Source organism: Trachinotus anak, unplaced genomic scaffold (assembly GCF_046630095.1).
Source record: "Trachinotus anak isolate AG129_WGS33_773 ecotype Australia unplaced genomic scaffold, CSIRO_AGI_Tana_v1 ptg000020l, whole genome shotgun sequence".
Taxonomy (NCBI): Eukaryota; Metazoa; Chordata; class Actinopteri; order Carangiformes; family Carangidae; genus Trachinotus; species Trachinotus anak.
The window spans coordinates 224,083-234,879 of NW_027273871.1; the positions used below are offsets into that span (position 1 = coordinate 224,083).

At 38.8% G+C, this 10,797-nt stretch overlaps 1 protein-coding gene across 2 annotated transcripts; it reads right to left on the reverse strand.

Moving 5' to 3' along the window:
* Positions 1–592: 592 nt before the first annotated feature.
* tmem120aa (transmembrane protein 120Aa) lies at positions 593–7,740 on the reverse strand. Of its 2 annotated transcripts, none has more exons than XM_071506362.1 (12): positions 7,562–7,740; positions 6,750–6,868; positions 5,933–6,064; positions 5,602–5,661; positions 5,398–5,493; positions 4,774–4,863; positions 4,509–4,574; positions 3,313–3,374; positions 2,781–2,876; positions 1,598–1,662; positions 1,402–1,470; positions 593–1,142 (listed from the first exon to the last, which is right to left on the reverse strand). In XM_071506362.1, exons 1-12 carry the CDS (start codon positions 7,637–7,639, stop codon positions 1,029–1,031), a joined length of 1,047 nt encoding a protein of 348 aa, XP_071362463.1. In that variant the 5' UTR covers positions 7,640–7,740; the 3' UTR covers positions 593–1,028. The 2 variants fall into 2 exon arrangements, with proteins under 2 accessions (XP_071362463.1, XP_071362464.1); XM_071506363.1 differs by having other exon boundaries at positions 2,781–2,873; positions 7,562–7,739.
* Between the last annotated feature and the right edge of the window lie 3,057 nt (positions 7,741–10,797).

Sequence of the window (10,797 nt, forward strand, 5' to 3'; positions counted from 1 at the left end):
TCATCACTCAGAGTCCAGCAGCGCCAGATGGCGGAAGACCGTAATCACCCTCAAGAGATGTGACCCATCTGGAAAAATGAGTCCCAGATTCCCTGCAAAACAAGATTTCAAATAAAGAAAAGTGTGACAAATTTTGTCCAAAAATAAAGAAAAGATCTGAAGTTTTAATGAAATGAAACCTACTCAGTGTGTGATTTTTTTCCTCTGTCAGTTATTACAATTCAATGCTTTCACCTTGTGGCCATTTTGATGTAATCCAGTAATGCACTGAATGCTTTAGATACACTTCAGAGTACGTTTTTGCATGGGTCAAGGTTTACATTTACTGGAATCATCTTAGGATGGGACTGATTATTCTTTAAAGAAAGTCTTGAAAAACTGTAAACCTATTCCTTAAATGTACCTTGTTTCCTACAGTAGGTGAGGATGAGGTTATTCCAAAGACACATTATATGCAGGTATAACGTGTTAGATCTTAGCTACAGCAGAGCGACAAGTGATAAAATGTATTCACCAGTATGAATACAGTTTCCACCACCACCGGTATCAAGAAGTTACCTGCTGTAACAGAGAAGACAAGAACAGGCAGGGATTTCGAGGAGTGTTTTATTAAGCACTTTCTGACAGCCTAAAATGTGGAGCAGCTGCTGAGCAACAAACTGTATATTACCTTAAATAAATATAATGCAAATAACATTATTTGTTTATTCAGTAACACTTCCTAATCAGAAATGTACAACTCTGACCAAAACAGACAATCCTACTGAAACAACCTTAAACTGTTTCTTTGTAAGACCTGTCATTTGTTCTTTGTTTTTTGACCAGTCAGTCAATAATGTCTTTGGCCTAACCACACATTATCTATGCAAAAACAAACAGACTCGAACAGACTCGAAATGAAAAGGACATAGATAAAAGTAGCAGTGCATATAAATGGTCCACAAGGACAACAGACGTAACATTGACAAAGAGCCCTAAAGAGAATATTAGAGCTATGGTAACTGTTCCAGAAACAGATTATTCCAGTCTTATAAGGTCTTGGACTTGTCTTGGTTGTTCATGTATTTCTGGTAAACCACTCCCAGCGTGGTGAAGAAGTTTCCCATGAAGAGCACCATGTAAGAGCAGCCGCACATGGCAACCTACACCACAGGAGGATAAATAAAGAGAAGAACAAACAGCTCATTCAGAGGCTTTTTGTGGTCTCACAGAGCTCTAAATACACAAAGTACAGTAATGGTATCACTATCTGCATCTGTTCACTCCATCAAAATATCTGTACACCAGAAGCTGTTGTTTTCGATGCACACTCTTCATAGGATAGCATAGCATGACACATGAACATAAAATGAGTCATCTGATTAAATATTGAACATAATGACTTAATGCTCATTAACAAACCTGCCACTCTTTACACTCTGGGAGCTGGAACATCTTGAAGAGTGTTATGCTGTTGTAAAGCTGCCAAAACTGCGAGAGGAGGAACAGTCAACAGTCTTCAGTATGTATATGACAAATTTTCACTTTTTAAAGAAATAAATGAATGTGCCCTTGATGTAAGTAAGCAGCGAGCACTATAAAGTGAGACACCACTCACGTGACCAAAGAACAAGAAAGGAAGGAGGAAGGTCAGGCCTCTCCACATCCAGGACTGGAAACCCTCTGAAGACCAGGAGAGGAGAGAAGAGTCACTGAGCTGAGAGTAACCTCATCTGTTATTACTGTTAGAGCATATCCCTCCTGCCTTGCTACAATGCATACAAGAGCAAAATACATATACATGACAGATAGATAGAAGACAAGAAGAGTGAAATTAGCCCGTGAAGTAGATATTTGAGAATTTAAAAATCCAATGAAAACTCAAATATTGGCTTCTTTTTCACATAAATGCACAACATAACCATTTTAAAAAAAAATAACAGTCCTTCAAAATAGAATTCAGAATTCAGAGTCTACAGCCTTACTAGCGTCTCAGTGAGGCACAGACAGTAGCACCTTGAGCTAAATGCAAACATGCTCACAATAACGATGTTTCGCAGGTATAATGTTCACCATGTTCTCTTTAAGTTTATTAGCATGCTAACATTTGCTAATTAGCACTAAACACAGTCTACACCTGAGGCTAATGTGAACGACATGAACTTTTCAGGTATTTAGCCGTAAACTAAAGTGTTGAAGAGATTTAAATTCTGAACTGATGATGGCGCTAAATGATGGGTCAGGGGGTCACCAAAGTGATTACAATTTATTTATCACAAAGTTGTGGAGTCATTTCACTCACAAACCCACAAACGTGAACCTGCTGGTGGTGCGAAATAATAAGTGAGGGGGTCACAAAAATTATTACTCTGGGGACCGTAAATGTCTTCAAGGCAATCTTGAGATATTTTAGTGTGGAACAAAGTGCTGAAACTTACCCACACTGCCAACCCTCAAGCCCTGCTTCTGCTGTGGCTAAGATTAAACTCGTGAGTGCTCTCTGGTGGAGAAACTATGTAACAACAACACTGTCTTGAAATGACCTGAAACTTATCTTTGGCATTTCTGAGGCAATTTTGCTACTTCTTGGCCAAAACACTGTATGTCGGCAATGAGCTACAGTCAGGAGGTAATATGAGCCTGGCCAATTAATCCGTTGCCCTGTCTTGTTCTGGACTGCATTATGTAAACTGTTATGTGCAGATCTTTTGAGCCCCTTCTTCTTGTATTATTCCAGAGTCATTCAACTATAAATACACAGTAAGAAACTGGCGACTGACAGCAGTTTAGACTGGACTCACCGACTGTAAGGTCCATGTTATGTCTTTCTCCCAGCGCTCTGAGTCTGTACAAACAGCCACTCTGGTAGTAGTACTGGAGAAACTGGACAAAGCCTACTTTGCAAACAGAACAGAGCACAAAAAAAAACAAAAAACACAAGTGCAACCATGACTTCATAGTTGGCCAAGATATCAGTCATACAGCATGTTGTGTGTATTTTGCCTTAGAGAGACAGACTTTGTTTTATGATGGAGGGTACTGATAGTTCCCACTGGAACTCTGTCCATGCTTGATGCACCAGGTTTTATGTCGGTTATGTAGTCACACTTTGAGCGTGTTAAAATAAGTAAGATTATTAAAATGGAATAATATGAGAAGGACTCATTTCCACACTGTGGTCACATTCAGTGGTAGGAGGTCAAAAGTCAGCTTTGCTTCATTTTAAGGGGTTAAAGGCAAGAACAGTGGATACGCTGATTAGTACACAGTGTGTATTTTGTAATGTGCATTAAGTGTGTAGTGTTGAACTGACACATGGCTTGAATCTCTTACTTTGGTATAGACAGTATGTTAGGAATTGGTTCCTAAACATCTGGTAGAGAGTGCCTTCAGGCCTGCGAACAAAGATTACATCTGGTTAGACTGGAGCACAATCAAGATAAGACACAAGCAACGCTTTTGACTTTGAATAAATATTTCTTTTTCTCCTTATTCCCAGGCCATCAAGTCTATTATATATATACATATATATATTTTTTTTAAGAGTTTAAGTTTTTTGTTAAAATGGACCTAAAATCTCCCCAAGTAAAACTCTTGATAAGTCCCCTGAGAGCCCCTTTTGTGAAGCATGGTGACTCCAGGTTTGATAACCCCTGACTCCATTTAGCTTATCTTTATGTCATTAGCTGATGTTTTCACATACTTTTTCCCACCTACACCGTGACTGTTGTTAGAATATGGACAAGAACAATATGATGATTTGTGTGCTTGTAGCTGTAATTTTGATAAAGATCCAGCCACATTTATGACTAATTTATACAAAACTGGAGGAAATATCATTATTTTTTCCTTGCCACTACATATGTATTTTTTCAGTATTAAGTAATAGTATTTTTCTGATAGATATGAATACGTTTTGACTATTGTGACTACTAACTCTGCAGCCCATTGCTGTTAGTGCCTTTTCTACTGTTTGAAAGTTATAGGCTACATTGTGTAACACGGGACTGTTTTATTAAAGATTTTCTTATGTAACGTCCCAACAGAGCCCCATTGTTGTAATGTGAACAGATTTTCTGTAATGCTGGAGAATTTATTATGTATGCTTACAATTGTAAGAGCTCAGTGCTGTGTTCGTTTTTGTATTTGAGGAGCTTTTTGGCTTAAATTTATATGCATACTTTAATTGGTGGTTTACTCCTGTGTGAAAACCTACACCCTTCATAAGGTGCTGTTTGCATGGCGCTGTTTGTCTGTGTCAATTGTGCATGTTGATGGTCTGAGGGACGAAACATTGTCTTAATATAGTAAGTCTGAGTGATGGAGAGTGTGCAGCACTCTTTGGTGTTTAGTGTTTGATCCTACGTACCCATCACTGACTAAGACCATGTTTTGTGCAAGGACCTTTTTTGATAGTAAGACCCAATGGAAGTTTCAACACCAACCAGTCAATATATTATTATAGTTTTTTGTACAGTTGTGAAAGTGCAAAACTCTTCCTTTGTAGAAAAATGGATAACATCACTCACCAGGTGAGCATGACTCCAGACAGGAAGGTTGACACGTAGTGATGGAAAACCCACCAACCTTTGATCCTGAAACAACATGGAGGACTGACAATGAAGGACACAGGACTGTGTGTAGCACTGCTGGACAGGATACCAACAGGTAAAGTTATAGAGTTAGAGGTTCAGGGTTTGACGTGCCTCCTTACATTATCAGGTCCTGAGGAAGCCTCTATGGGACCAGCTTATCGATTATCACTGTAATAAACATAGTGGAGACATAGCAGACCTTGAGCCGTTGGTGATGAGGATACTCTCCCGAATAGTGAGTGTGCAGTAGTACCACACCAACAGGAAGTTGAAAAGGGCATCAAGGGCTCTGAAACAAAAACCACAACACACTATGAAGTAAACCACAACCAAATCCACATATACAACGGAAAAAATTCGACAGATTCCGTCATTCTTCCACACTTTCAGTCTGCAGAAGCCATGCAGTGACCAGCCACATATTTTCATCATAGCCAAGTGACCAAATTAAAGAATTCATTTTCAGAAAATATGTTTATGTAATGTGGTACATACAGGGGACCAAATATCTTTTCTACTGTATATGAAAACACTGGCAAATACTGTATATTCTTAACTATTGATTTCTTAGTGACTTAATAACTGTAGTTAATTAGTCAAATAATTAAAAAGTGTGTATGGACATTCCCTTAGCTACACCACTGCAATGAGCGACATATTCCTTCATCACAATCAACAAGGCCACTGCCGTTTATTTTTCAGTTGATCCCACACACACCATCCTGCTGCTGCTGTAAATATAGCACCAATCATGTATCAATCCAGGGCTGAAAATAGTCACATTTGGTCACAGAAACAGAAACATGGTTTGGGGAAATCTAACCTGTAGCTGAACAGAAAGCGGCACGTGAAGGAGAACACGAAGAGGATGACGGTGAGGACCAGTTTAAATTTCTCATATTCGTCTTTGTAGGCAAATCTGTTTGGTGAAGCAGAGAGAAATGATATTAATGCGACGGCGACACCACCGCGCTCTGAAAGACGCTTTTTTTTCGGCTGTAAGAACATAAACATAGGTGTGACTTACTTTGACTGTTTGTTGAGGAGTGTTACATTGACGTTTCCTAAAACAAGAGTGAGGTATAACCTAAACAGGGAGAGGAGTCAGTCAGACACAACACCAGCATCTTAAACATTATAATCATTCTGTCGTTTTTAAATGTGAAAAGCTTCAGGGAAACTTTATAAGCTCATGTATCAGATCTGTTACACAACGACAAACTGTTATTATACATTTCCTACGCCAGGGCAACTCCTCTGACGTTTTCAATGTGTGCTGCACCACTGAAAAAACATACAACATGGCAATTTATTATGAAACTCCCTTCACACAATGAAATCATATGACAGAGTCAAACCCGTTCTTCTTTGGTAGAAACGCTTCCATCTCAGTGAAAGCATTCGTTTTGTCTCTGATGGAGTCTTCGATTTCAGCGATGGCATCCACATCCTCTGGACTTAACTTGGGTGTCGGATGGTTTTTTTTGCATCTGATGAAGGAAACACATTGTGACACATTCTGTGCTTATGATGCAGCTGAATGAATCATATTGATATTTTAATCTGATCATTTTAAACAGTTCTGAATAAGCACTGTCTGTATTTGGAGTATTTTATTTCAAGTATTTGAAACCAAATAGCATATTTCATTGTTTCTTATGACAGGGGTGGACACCTTCATTTTCTGGTAATATGCTGTCAGTATGACACTGACAGTTACTTCACACGACCCCTTTCAAAATCAACATTTCATATATCATGTTCCTCATTTTCATGTTGTAGGTACAGATTGTGAAGATAAACTAGGCTTCCACTAAAAACTGTTGTTTCTGCCTACATCAAGTTGTAGTTATTTCAGCCTTTAGCGACTTGAATATGTTGAAAAGTAAACCTCATAAGACTTGATGAGGTAATCAAAAATGATTTCGATTGGATAAAATGGTATCAAACCTCATCCCTCCCCATGAACCCTGCCACTTGCATTCACTCAAGACCTCAGGGATCTGCAGTAAGTAACGTGATTGAAGTCCCAGCCAAAATATGGGCCACTGTTTTTTGAATTAGCTGAATATGTTTGATACTGTAGCTTTTACAAAAAGAACGTTATAAAGGGTGTTGAAGTAATCTAATGAGAATGTCCAGCACACTAACAATCTATCCCTCATCAATACTTACTCTTCTAGTGCCGCAGTGAGCTCTTTAAGTTTCTTCCTCTGACGTGCAATAGCAGTAGAGCAGTTGTCCTGCAGCTTGGTCACTTCCTCAAGCTTCTGTTTATATAGACGGTGGGTGTCCTGGAGGCGAAAATACAAGTTTACAGAGGAATAGATTAAGCTGTGTCGTACAGGTGGCAAAGATTCATTTTTTATTTATTCACAAATCTGCAAAGTCAGAGAAAACACAAGAGAGATGCCTGTGAATCTTCCATTATTATAGAGGTCTGGTGTCAGTGCACAATTATCATGTACAGTTTGGAAAAGGGCTGTCTTCTAAATGATCCAAGATTTGTTGTAAAACAAAAAAACACTAGAATGGTTCCCTGATGAAGAAAGCAACTTGCTCTTGATTTGTTTGTCGTTGTTTGTCTTCTGTCATTACTTTAATCTTGATGATATTTTCTATGATAAAACAACCTACCCCCTTGTTCCTCTTGATTATGCGCCTACATTTTCACCACTACACGAGTTACAACACGTCAAACTTCTGCATATAATCCAGTTTAATTCCTGCATGTGTATGACAGGATCCTGGTTAAAGCAGTTTAATACCAACACAGAGGGTCACCCGGTGTTCCTCTTGAGTGGCACTGATTCACATTGTGATCTACCTTTCACTTACTTTTTGTTTGTCTCTCGGCTGTCACCGTGCAATTATGTTTAGCTGCTGAGGGCGGATCCCGCTGTCGCCTGAGTACCCACCCACTCCAGACTGCTAGCTTACCCGGGCTTACATAGATAAACCGCGGCTTGATACGCTGTTAAACTTACCTGGATTTGCTGGTAGCCCTTCTCCAAATCGTACCATTCCCGCAAACATTCACTGAAACCCGTTGGACTGGACAACATTTTCTACCCTGTCATCAGGAGCCCTCCAGGAGTTGGGCAACACTTAAGATCCGCTGTGCAACAGGAGCACCGCTGCCGCTGTTAAGCTACACTAATAGACAAGCGCTACTTCCTGTCAGCGCCTTCAGAATAAAAGCATTTGTGAGTCGTTTGGTGGCTACAGCTGTGGGTGTTTATCACTTATCACTATGCTAAAAAAAAGAATAGCTGATCAGATATAGATTGACCCTATAATTTCTATATTTTACGTTAAAAAAAAATCCTTAGTTCATTTTTTTTTTTAAAAAGTGTTCTGTATTTGTTTGAATCTTTTTAAATCTACAGGAATAATTAACATGGGAAACACTAATATGTTTACGACGCATCATTGTATAAATTGTGATGAAATAATAGGAAACAGGTTGAAATGGAAGCAATTTTTTTCAGCAAGACATTCTGCTGTTGGTAGGTGAAGTAAATGAGAGACTTCATATAATTATGAGAATGTATTAGGCTACCACACTGACAGTGGAGACAGATGGTGTTTTTTCATATGTTGTCGCATGTCAGGCTAAAAATAAATGCTATTTTAACTTATCTACAATTTGAAACTGTTGTCAAATAGAAAAAGAAGCCTGAGGCTCTTTTTTGTTTTAGTGCTGCAACTGAGCATGCAGCATCTCGACCATGTCCTACAGATAATTTTACTTATTTAAAAAAAAAAAAAAAAAAAAAAATCTGTATATTTGTGTACATCTGAAATTAGATACAGCTGAATCAACTCTTATAGCCCAGTCTAAAACATTTCAAGGACTGCGATTATTTTTTCAGCTTTTGTTTACAAGGCCACGTAAAGTTTCCGGTTTTGTCATAGCTAACGATCGTCTACTTGACAAAACTGCGTACGTCGTGCTCCTTGAACGTGTTAATTTGCAGCTGCGTGGTCCAATCAGACGCCTCTTCGGTTGTGTCGCTGGTACATAGGGAACTTGCTGCCCTGAGTTTAGCCTGTTAGGCAACACTGCATCTCTTATAAATTCAGCCTCAATCGCCGAGGTTAACCCCAAACTATGGCCCTGACCTCAGCCATCTATGACAGAAACAACCATTTGAATGACAAATGTTGATTGGTCGGTTTCTGCAGACAGAGCAATATGTCCCCTGCAAGGTGACTTGCGGGGCAATAAATTACACAGCATTTGCATGTGGCCTGTATTTTTAGAGCTGATGTTATGTAACTCTGTAGACAGGGGAAACTGTCATGTCAAGTATTGTTAGCACCTCTCACAGAACCTTGTATGGACTCGAGCACAAAATTACATTTAGGAATGTATGAGGCTTTTTTTTTTTTTTTTTTTAAAAACCTAAAGACATCATAATTAAACTTGTTTGTGAGAACAAAGTGTGACGAAGAGCGCTTCGTCACCTGACCTTGTAAATATGGCACCATGCACTTTTGACTGTAAGGGTAGGGAAACACATGCACTTCAATAATTGCACAAGCACTTTAACAGGAGCAACAGCACTTTATTGACGATTTGCACAATACATTTGATTACATTGCATTTTGCACATTGGTATGGCTAGACTTTACACTATTGATGGATGAAATATTTGTCTCCATATTTATTGGCCTTTTTAAATTGTGATTGGGTGGCAGGTGCTGTGTAGGCCACGCAGCTCCACCTGAAAGAGAGGGCCATGGGAGTAAATGTGCAGCCATGTTTGAAGGAATAAAACAATGAGCTTAGAGTTAAGCCAAAAGAAAGTAATGGTTGATGTAATGTGTATGTTTGGTAAGTGTATGAAGGTGCAATGAGGGAGAGCATAAAGTGTGTTAACTACTCACCAGTCTCTTTGTCTTCAGGGTGTTCAGGCAAAAGGCTTCCCCAGACAACGGACCCCATGTTTTATAGTTCCGGGGGTAACCAAGTGTGAATTGGTGTGGGGTGGTTTACATGTGTGTATTTTGTTGTAGTAGATGTAATGTGGCTTAGTGGGGTTTTTTTCATTTGGTAGTGAAGAAATGAATATGTATGTAAGGATGTGAGGATGTGTGTGTATAGTTATAAGAAAAGAAAGGTGTGTTAATATGTGAGCAGGCAGTGGATCCCTGTAAGTGGAGTCTCCCGAGGTCATTGGCCAAAACACAGTATAAAAAGGCGCCATTTAAACAACTTGTGTGTTGCTGGTCTGATGCTGGGTGATGCTTGCTCCTGAAGATGGATGAATCAAAGGCCTCATCTCTTACACATGCCAAACCTGCCTGTGAGTCATTTTATCGCTGTATAGTCCAACCGTAATTGTGGTCCATCTTACACAAAGTAGCAAACAAAAGTAGAATAATGTAAGTATATAAAGCACTAGGTGTCACTGTCACTTCATCTGTGTTTCTTTTTGTCTCTGTATAAGTTATCTATGACCACATACAGTTCAACCTTGAAGAGTTTGAGACATTTTAGAGGGAAGGAGAAATAAATTGTATCATAATAATTTGGGGAAATGGTTTTAGCATCCATGCTCTGTGATTACAGAGGTGAAATGGGAGGACAGACCACATGCCTTATTCACCCCATATCATGAATTAAAATAATTAATATTAGCCATGTGTCATTCGCCTACATCTGTACATCACGATTTTACTGCATCATAGTTCTTCTCCTTGCCTCCTTGGATGACAATAAAAACCTTTCATAGCTGTGCACTTGAGAAAGGTGTGTGTGTTGTTTGCTGAACCATTATACCTGCTAGGAGAATTTTCTCACTTGTGTTTATTTAAGATCATACTGTGAAGGAGGAGACGTGATCATTAATCCCTGTGGTGTTGGTGTAATTGAGCTCCCCTATTTATGTGTTTTTTTTTTCCCTACACACTACAATAACATTTGTTAATGAGTAGATACATTTCACATGTATAACTGTTCTCCCCTTTTCACTCTTTAATTACATAGTGTGAACAACACTGACACCATGTATTTCAAACCATAGGCTGCATATGTTAATCTTGAAATTCCCTCACTCTTGTAGAGCAGTACGCTAAGTCTTATAAATAGGTCTCTTAATGGAAAGAAACAGATGTTCCTGTAATAATAATGATTATGATGATGATAATAATAATAATAATAATAATAATGACAACCATAATCAGAATAATAACAATAATAATAACTTAATGCAAC

Coding starts and splice junctions, on each gene's coding strand:
- tmem120aa (XM_071506362.1), bottom strand. CDS start 7,639: ATGTTGTCCAGTCCAACGGGTTTCAGTGAATGTTTGCGGGAATGGTAC. Junction 2,877..3,312: donor AACATACTGTCTATACCAAA/GTAAGAGATTCA, acceptor CTGTTTGCAAAG/TAGGCTTTGTCCAGTTTCTC. Junction 1,663..2,780: donor TAACATGGACCTTACAGTCG/GTGAGTCCAGTC, acceptor CCTGGTCTTCAG/AGGGTTTCCAGTCCTGGATG.